General features: G+C 53.6%; 1 protein-coding gene across 1 annotated transcript in view; it reads left to right on the top strand.

The window, feature by feature from the left end:
* Window positions 1-4,464: 4,464 nt before the first annotated feature.
* LOC119940909 (prolyl endopeptidase) overlaps window positions 4,465-9,227 on the top strand; it is a 52,842-nt gene continuing 48,079 nt past the window's right edge. The window contains exon 1 of the mRNA XM_038761301.1: window positions 4,465-4,522. Coding sequence (XP_038617229.1) covers window positions 4,487-4,522 — 36 coding nt within the window. The 5' untranslated portion in view covers window positions 4,465-4,486. The remainder of the gene's footprint in view (window positions 4,523-9,227) is intronic.

Genomic DNA, 9,227 nt, shown 5'->3' with positions numbered 1-9,227 from the left:
CTCATAGCCCTCCCTCTTGCTCCTCAGAGTCTTACCTCATCTCCTGATGCAACAGGCAGGCTACCCCAGGGGTCATGCTCCACATCTACACCGCCTTCTAGAGAAGTGGTGTGGCTTAGTGGAAAGAGCACAGGTTTGGGAGTCAGAAGACGTGGATTCTAATCTCGGCTCCGCCACTTGTCTGCTCTGTGACCTTAGGCAAGCCACTTAATGTCTCTGTGATGATGATGATGATGATGATGGTATTTGTTAAGCGCTTACTATGTGCAAAGCACTGTTCTAAGCGCTGGGGAGGATACAAGGTGATCAGGTTGTCCCATGGGGGGCTCACAGTCTTAATCCCCACTTTGCAGATGAGGCAACTGAGGCACAGAGAAGTAAAGTGACTTGCCCAAAGTCGCCCAGCTGACAATTGGCGGAGCCGGGATTAGAACCCATTACCTCTGACTTCAAAGCCCGGGCTCTTTCCACTGAGCCACGCTGCTTCTCTGTGCCTCAGTTAACTCATCTGTAAAATGGGGATTAAGACTGTGGGACAATTTGACTACCTTGTATGTACCCCAGTGCATAGAACAGTGCTTGGCACATAGTAAGTGCTTAAAAATACCATAATAATTGTTATTATCATTATTATTACACCTCGCCTCTCTGACAGAGTTCAGACCAGTCAAGGCCCAAGGTCACCGGCTGACTCACCTCCTAACCCTTCCTCCTGCTCCTCAGAAGATCACCATTGGTTTAGTGGATAGAGCACGGGCCTGAAAGTCAGAAGGATCTAGGTTCTAATCCCTGTTCTCTTACAGAATAATAACAATAATGGTGGCATTTGTTAAATGCTTACTATGTGCAAAGCAGTGTTCTAAGCGCTCGGGGGGGGGGGGGGGGGGGGGGAATATAAGCCGATCAGGTTGTCCCACGTGGGGCTCACAATCAATCCCCACTTGAGAAGCAGCATGGCTCAGTGGAAAGAGCACGGGCTTTGGAGTCAGAGGTCATGGGTTCGAATTCCGGCTCTGCCCATTGTCAGCTGTGTGACTTTGGGCAAGTCACTTCTCTTCTCTGTGCCTCAGTTCCCTCATCTGTAAAATGGGGATTAAGACTGTGAGCCCCACGTGGGACAACCTGATCACCTTGCAACCTCCCCAGCGCTTAGAACAGTGCTTTGCACATAGTAAGCACTTAATAAATGCCATTATTATTATTATTATTATCATCCCCATTTTACAGATGAGGTCATTGAGGCCCAGAGAAGTTAAGTGACTTGCCCAAGGTCACACAACAGACATGTGGCAGAGCAGGGGTTCGAACCCATGACCTCTGACTCCCAAACCTGGGCTCTTTCCACTGAGCCACGCTGCTTCTCTGGTTACGTGTCTGCTGTGTGACCTTGGGCAAATCACTTAATTTATCTGGGCCTCAGTTCCCTCATTTTTCAAATGGGGATTAAGAATATGAGTCACATGTGGAACAGGGACTGTGTCCAACATAATTAAGTTGTATCTACCCCAGCATTTAGAACAATGCTTGGCACGTAGTAAGTACTTAACAAGTACCATAATTATTGATTATTATCACCTCATCTTCTAATGCACCAAGGCAGGCCACCCCAGGGGACTTGTCCCACATCTACCCCTCAACTCGCTGACAGAGTTCAGAACAGTGAGGCCTAATGAGATCACAGAGTGGGCAGCACCAAGGAACCACGTCAGTGAACTGAATAAAAATGTAATTTAATTTACATTTCTTTGCTTAGTCAATCAATCAATCAATCACATTTATTGAGCTCTTACTGTGTGCAGAACACTGCTAGTACTTCTTGGGAGAGGCCGGCACAACGATTTAACAGACACATTCCCTGCACACTACGAGTTTACAGACTAATCTAATCTAAAATACTTGGATTGTGCGCCTCATGACGTTTCCATTTTTCAGTGATGCAGGGAGCCGGGTCTTTAGGGGCAAGGAGACTGTGAGTCCACTGTTGGGTAGGGACCATCTCTATATGTTGCCAACTTGCACTTCCCAAGCGCTTAGTACAGTGCTCTGCACACAGTAAGCGCTCAATAAATACGATTGAATGAATGAAAGGGATGGCGGAGGCAGGGGGACAGGGGATTTGATGAAGGAGTTAAACGTCTGGAACAGCTGGCAAGGGTGATGGGCATGGGTGGCGAGAAGAATGAAGAAATAATTTTGTAGGGCAGAGTTAAAGCATGCAAGGATGAGCTTGGGGGTGGATGGAGTCGGATTGATGGCTAGATTTCTGCCGACGGCGGAAATCCCTCCAGTCTTTATTCATTCATTCATTCATTCAATCATTCATTCAATCGTATTTATTGAGTGCTTACTGTATGCAGAGCACCGTACTAAGCGCTTGGGAAGTACAAGTTGACAACATATAGAGACGGTCCCTACCCAAAAGCGGGATCACAGTCTAGCACTTAGTACAGAGCAAGCACGTAATCAATCAATCAAGCAAGCAATCGTATTTATTGAGCGCTTACTGTGTGCAGAGCACCGTACTAAGCGCTTGGGAAGAACAAGTTGGCAACATATAGAGACGGGCCCTACCCAAAAGCGGCCTCACAGTCTAGCACTTAGTACATAGCAAGCATGTAATCAATCGATCAATCAATCAATCGTATTTATTGAGTGCTTACTGTGTGCAGAGCACTGTACTAAGCACTTGGGAAGTACAAGTTGGCAACATATAGAGACGGTACAGTGGGCTCCCAGTCTAGAAGGGGGAGACAGTAATTCATGCCACTATTATGCATAACAGTGCATATCATTATGCATAACATTATGCAGTAATGCATGCCACGTTCTCGCCTGTCCCGCCATCGACCCCCGGCCCACGTCATCCCCCTGGCCTGGAATGCCCTCCCTCTGCCCATCCGCCAAGGTAGCTCTCTTCCTCCCTTCAAGGCCCTCCTGAGAGCTCACCTCCTCCAGGAGGCCTTCCCAGACTGAACCCCTTCCTTCCTCTCCCCTTCGTCCCCCTCTCCATCCCCCCATCTTACCTCCTTCCCTTCCCCACGGCACCTGTATATATGTATATATGTTTGTACATATTTATTACTCTATTTATTTTACTTGTACATATCTATTCTATTTATTTTATTTTGTTAGTATGTTTGGTTTTGTTCAGTCTCCCCCTTCTAGACTGGGAGCCCACTGTTGGGTAGGGACTGTCTCTATATGTTGCCAGCTTGCACTTCCCAAGCGCTTAGTACAGTGCTCTGCACACAGTAAGCGCTCAATAAATACGATTGATTGATTGATTGATTGATTGATTGATTGATTTTGACTCCGACCCGATTCCATCGCCCACTCCATGGCACTGCCGCGCGGAGGGCGCTGCGTCCCCGCTGCCCTGCAGAGGGCGCTGTGGTCCCAGTCCCTGCTGGGGGGCGCTGCGCCGCGCTACTCCGAGGCTGCCCTGCAGAGGGCGCTGCAGTCCCGGTCCCGGCGGAGGGGCGCTGCGCCGCGCTACTCCGCGGTTTCCCTGAAGAGGGCGCTGCGGTCCCTGTCCCGGCGGAGGGGCGCTGCGCCGCGCTGTTCCAAAGCTGGCCTGCAGAGGGCGCTGCGGCCCCGGTCCCGGCGTGGGGGCGCGGCGCCGCGCTATTCCGAAGCTGGCCTGCAGAGGGCGCTGCGGTCCCGGTCCCGGCGTGGGGGCGCTGCGCCGCGCCGTTCCGCGGCTGGCCTGCAGAGGGCGCTGCGGTCCCGGTCCCCGCGGCTCCGCGGCAGCCGTGCGGAGGGGCGCTGGGGTCCCGATCCCAGACTGAGCCCCCTCCTTCCTTTCCCCACAGCACCTGTATATATGTTTGTACTTATTTATTACTGTATTTATTTTATCAGTACATATTCTATTTATTTTATTTTGTTAATATGTTTCGTTCTCTGCCTCCCCCTTCTAGACTGTGAGCCCCCTGTTGGGTAGGGGCCGTCTCTAGATGTTGCCAACTTGAACCTAGTAGAGGGCTCTGCACGCAGTAAGCGCTCAATCAATACGATCGAGTGTATGGATAGAGGGGGACGCGCCGCTCGGCGGTTGGAGTGCAGATCCTGCTCGGCGGCCGGCCCGCAGAGGGCGCTGCGCTGCGCTGCAGCACGCTGTTGGGCGGCCGGCCCGCAGAGGGCGCTGTGGTGCCGGTGTCCCGGCGCACGCGCGCCGCCTCCCTCCTTCCGTCTTGTCTGCGTTGGGGTGGGGGGGGGCGGGGTGCCCGTGGGTCCCGCCCCGCCACGCCCCGCCCTCGGGGAGGAGCTGTGGGCTCGGCCCGTCCCGTCCCGTCCCGTCCCGTCCCGTCCCGTCCCGGCCCGGCCCGGCCCGTCCCCTCCCCGCGCTCCCTCCGCCCCCCGGCGGCCGGCACGTTGCTCCTCCTCCTCCTCCTGCTCCTCCCTCCTCCCGCTCCGCCCGGCCATCCGCCCGCCCGCCCGCTCCGCCCGCTCCTCCTCCTCCTCCTCCTCCTCCTCCTCCTCCGCCATGCTGTACCCCGAGGTGTACCGCGATGAGGCTGCGGTGAGTCCCGCCCGGTCCCCCGGCTGCCCGTCCCGTCCCGTCCCGTCCCGTCCCTGCGGGTCCCCGCCGGCCCCGGCCCCGGCCCGCCGAGATAGCCCCTTCCCCCAACCCCGGCCTCCTCCTCCTCCTCGGCCTAAATCCGCGGCCCACCGGAGCCCCCGTCCTCTCCTCCTTCTCTTCCTCGGCCTAAAAGCCCCTGCCCACCCCCCGGCCCTTCTTCTCCTCCTCCTCCTCCTCCTCGGCCTAAATCCCCCGGCCCACCTTCTCCTCCTCCTCTTCCCCTCCTCGGCCTAAATCCCCCGGCCCACCTTCTCCTCCTCCTCTTCCCCTCCTCGGCCTAAAACCCCCTGCTCCCCCCCCCCCCGGCCCTCCTCCTCCTTCTCCTCCTCCTCTCCCTCGGCCTAAACCCCCCCGGCGCACCTTCTCCTCCTCCTCCTCTTCACCTCCTCGGTCTGAAACCCCCGGCCCTTCTTCTCCTCCTCCTCTTCCTCCTCCTCGGCCTAAAGCCCCCCGGCCCACCTCCTCCTTCCCCTCTTCTCCTCCTCCTTCCCCTCTTCTCCTCTTCCTTCCCCTCTTCCCCTCCTCCTTCCCCTCTTCTCCTCCTCCTTCCCCTCTTCTCCTCCTCCTTCCCCTCTCCTCCTCCTCCTTCCCCTCTCCTCCTCCTCCTTCCCCTCTCCTCCTCCTCCTTCCCCCTCTTCTCCTCCTCCTCCCCCTCTTCTCCTCCTCCTTCCCCTCTTCTCCTCCTCCTTCCCCTCTTCTCCTCCTCGGCCTAAAACCCCCTGCCCCCCCCCGGCCCTTCTCCCCTTCGTCCCCCTCTCCATCCCCCTCGTCTTACCTCCTTCCCTTTCCCACAGCACCTGGATATATGTCTATATGTTTGTACGTATTTATTACTCTATTACTTGTACATATCTATTCTATTTATTTTATTTTGTTAATGTGTTTGGTTTTGCTCTGTCTCCACCTTCTAGGCTGTGATCCCACTGTTGGGTAGGGACTGTCTCCATAGGTTGCCAACTTGTACTTCCCGAGCGCTTAGTACAGTGCTCTGCACACAGTGAGCGCTCAATAAATACGATTGACTGATTGATCCTCCTCCTCCTCCTCCTCGGCCTAAAACCCCCGGGTCCACCTTCTCCTCCTCCTCCTCTTCCTCCTCCCCCTTCCTCTTCCTCCTCCTCTTCTCCCCCTCCTCTCCCCCTCCTCCTCCCCCTCTTCTCCTCCTCGGCCTAAAACCCCCTGCCCACCCCTCGGCCCTTCTTCTCCTCCTTCTCCGCCTAAAACCCCCCGGCCCACCTCCTTCCCCTCCCCCTCTTCTCCTCGGCCTAAAACCCCCTCCCCACCCCCTGGCCTTCTCCCCCCTCTTCCTCCTTCCCGGCCCTAATTCATTCATTCAGTCGTATTTAGTGAGCGCTTACTGTGTGCAGAGCACTGTACTAAGCGATTGATAACTCAGTGATAACAATAAAAGTAGTAATAATAATAAATAATAAATCCCCCGACCCGTTCCTGCTTCGTGGCCTGCCATTGCACTTTCTTTTTCAGCCTTGAAGCCAGCAATAATAATATAATAATGATGGCATTTGTTAAGCGCTTACTATGTGCAAAGCACTGTTCTAAGCGCTGGGGAGGATATAAGGTGATCGGGTTGTCCCACGAGGGGCTCACAGTCTTAATCCCCATTTTACAGATGAGGTCACTGAAGCCCAGAGAAGTTAAGTGACTTGCCCAAGGTCACACAGCTGACAAGCGCCAGAGCCGGGATTAGAACCCATGACCTCTGACTCCCAAACCCGTTATCTTTCCACTGAACCACGCTGCTTCTCTTAGCCCCTGCTTCTCAAGCCCTCGGGGGGCAGGGGGAGGGGGGTCGTTTTGGCCCATGCGCTGTGCTGAGCGCTGGGAACACCAACCCGGCCCGCCCACCGGCCCACAAGGAGCTTCCATTCCAGCCCTGGGGACCGGCAGACTGATAAGAGTTGCACGCAGGGGGAGCAGAATAAATAAAATATAATGCACCATCAAGTATTCATTCGATCTCCACATATTCCGAGGATGTACATAAATCAATTCATTCTTGTACTCTACCACGTCCCCTATCCCTTTTCTATTTTAATAATGCTAAGTATGGCATTTGTTGAGCTCTTACTCTGTGCCGAGCACTGTTCTAAATGCTGGGGTAGCTACAAGGTAATCAGGTTGTCCCACGTGGGACTCACAGTCGTCATCCCTATTTTACAGATGAGGTAACTGAGGCATAGAGAAGTGAAGTGGCTTGCCTAAGGTCACGCAGCAGACGAGTGGTGGAGTCGGGATTAGAACCCACGTCCTCTGCCTTCCAAGCCCGGGATCTTTCCATTAAGCCACACTGCTTCTCAATTTTAATGCGTCTCTCTCCTCTTGAAAACTGTAAGATAGTTGTGGGCAGGGATCACGTCTACCAACTCTTGCATCAGGCTTTCCCAAGTGCATAGTATAGGGCTCCACCCACGGTAAGTGCTCAATAAATAGCGTTGGGTAAGTGCAGCAGAATTAATCAAATTCGGGGTTCCGACTGTCATCAGTGTCATCACTCAGTAGTACTTATCGAGCTCCTGTTGGGTACAGAGCACTGAACTGAGTGATTGGGTGAATCCAGTATAGTAAGTGCAGCGGAATTAATCAAATTCGGGGTTCCGATTGTCATCAGTGTCATCACTCAGTGGTACTTATTGAGCGCCTGTTGGGTACAGAGCACTGAACTGAGTGATGATTGGGTGAATCCAGTATAGTTAGTGATCCCTGCCCCCAAGAAGTCCACAATATAGGAGGGGAAGCAGACCTTAAAATAATGTACAGATAGGAGAAATTAATAGATTGTACTTGCACTTAAGTGCAATGGAGTGCCAAAGTGCTGATATGTGAAATTGGGGAGATAAGAATTTGTTGGGGAAAGGGAGGAGGTGGGACTACACAGGAATACACAGCCTCTCTTCTGAATTTCTTGGTTGGGTTCAAAAGTTTTGGCCAGAGAGGTAGAGATGACCCGAAAGCTTTTGCCTCAGGCTGAAAGAGGATTCAAAAGTGAATGGAAATTAAAATTGCTTGTGTGTTTGTTTAATCTCCTTCCAATTGTCCACAGTATCTATGTTTAAAGTTCTGTAAAATTGAATTGTTTAGGTTTCTTTCCCGATAAAAGATTATTTGGGTTTTCCAATTTCTTTGTTTATTTTGAGCCCTTTAGCAATCGAAGTTCTTAGACTTTAAAAGAAGACTGAAGTAAATGGGGCAGAAGCCAAGTGGTGTGATCACAGGATTTTTCAACCCAGGTTTTCGGGTTGCCCCTCATGTTCACAGGGTCGGGTTGGACCGGGACCTTCTGGCATTGATCTTTCTCAGGTCTCGACCCTACTGAGGCTTGATGTTGGCCCAGCCAGAGCTGTGGGCTGTGAATGGGCACCTGCTTGGGTGGTCACCTGCCCGAGACCTGGGCCGTGGGTGGTCACCTGCTTCCGCTGTCATTGGCCAGTGGGTTGCTGGCACCAGATGTCACCTTCCAGGCGTGGGCTCTTTCACAGACCGAGGCATGAGCCCTGATCTTCTTCGTCCTCCTTGCTGTCTGCCCTGTGGATCTTGGGTGCCAGGAGCACAGGCAGTGCCAACCACTTCTGGGTTGAGAATTGTTTGAGGGATGGATCTGCGCGGTGCCAGCTGGAGGTACCCATGTGGCAAGAAAGGGATATTGGGCATAGAGAGCCTCTGTCCGTCTCCCCCCTGCCCGCCACTGCCAGGACGTGTCCCCCAATATAGGGAAGAGGTTCTTCCAAGGTTTCCACTTTGTCGGCTGGCCATTCTCCCAGTTGTTTGACCAGTTGGGTCACTCTCATCCTGTGGGCAGAGCACGGGGCATGGGGTGGGCGGCATTCAGGCGCCAAGCAAAGGGTATCAAGCCAAAGGTCCTGCCCCGCCCCACTCCCCTACCACCCATCCACCGACCCTGTGTCTAGGAGCCCTTGGAAGAGTCACTCCCGCCGCCGGTCCCCCGCCCCCTCCATCCCAGCCGAAGGGCAGGTGGTGTTACAGCCGAGACTCCAGCCCCGGTTGCCACTGGGTGTTAATTACAGGAGGGATGTGAGGCTGGGTGGAAATGACATGGGAGCTCGGCTGGGTGGCTCCGTTTTCCAACAGACGCTAAAGATCAGTCCCTTCCCCTCCACTGAACAGCCCCTTCTGTGATTGAAGTAGCAGGGGTAGTAACTAGTGAGTAGTTGGAAGGTGCAGCGGGCACCCACAGGCGTGGCTCAGGGGCTCTTTCCCACTGTGGCTTGTTGGCGGGGAGGCTTTTTCAGGTGGATGCTGACAAGCAGCGTTGAGAAGCAGTGTGGCTCAGTGGAAAGAGCACAGGCTTTGGAATCAGTGGTCATGGTTCAAATTCCGCTCCACCAATTGTCAGCTGTGTGACTTTGGGCAAGTCACTTAACTTCTCTGTGCCTGTCACCTCATCTATAAAATGGGGATTAAGACTGTGAGCCCCCCGTGGGACAACCTGATCACCTTGTAACCTCCCCAGCGCTTAGAACAGTGCTTTGCATCTAGTAAGCACTTAATAAATGCCATCATTATTATTACTATCACCTTCTAAGATGAGTAGGTACTGTGAGAGGCTCAAAGGGAAAGCAAGCTCCCTGCTTGTGTCTGGAGTGACAACTGGCTAGGACTTTGGGAG

Source organism: Tachyglossus aculeatus, chromosome 19 (assembly GCF_015852505.1).
Source record: "Tachyglossus aculeatus isolate mTacAcu1 chromosome 19, mTacAcu1.pri, whole genome shotgun sequence".
Classification (NCBI taxonomy): Eukaryota; Metazoa; Chordata; class Mammalia; order Monotremata; family Tachyglossidae; genus Tachyglossus; species Tachyglossus aculeatus.
This window is presented reverse-complemented; position numbering and strand designations above follow the sequence as displayed.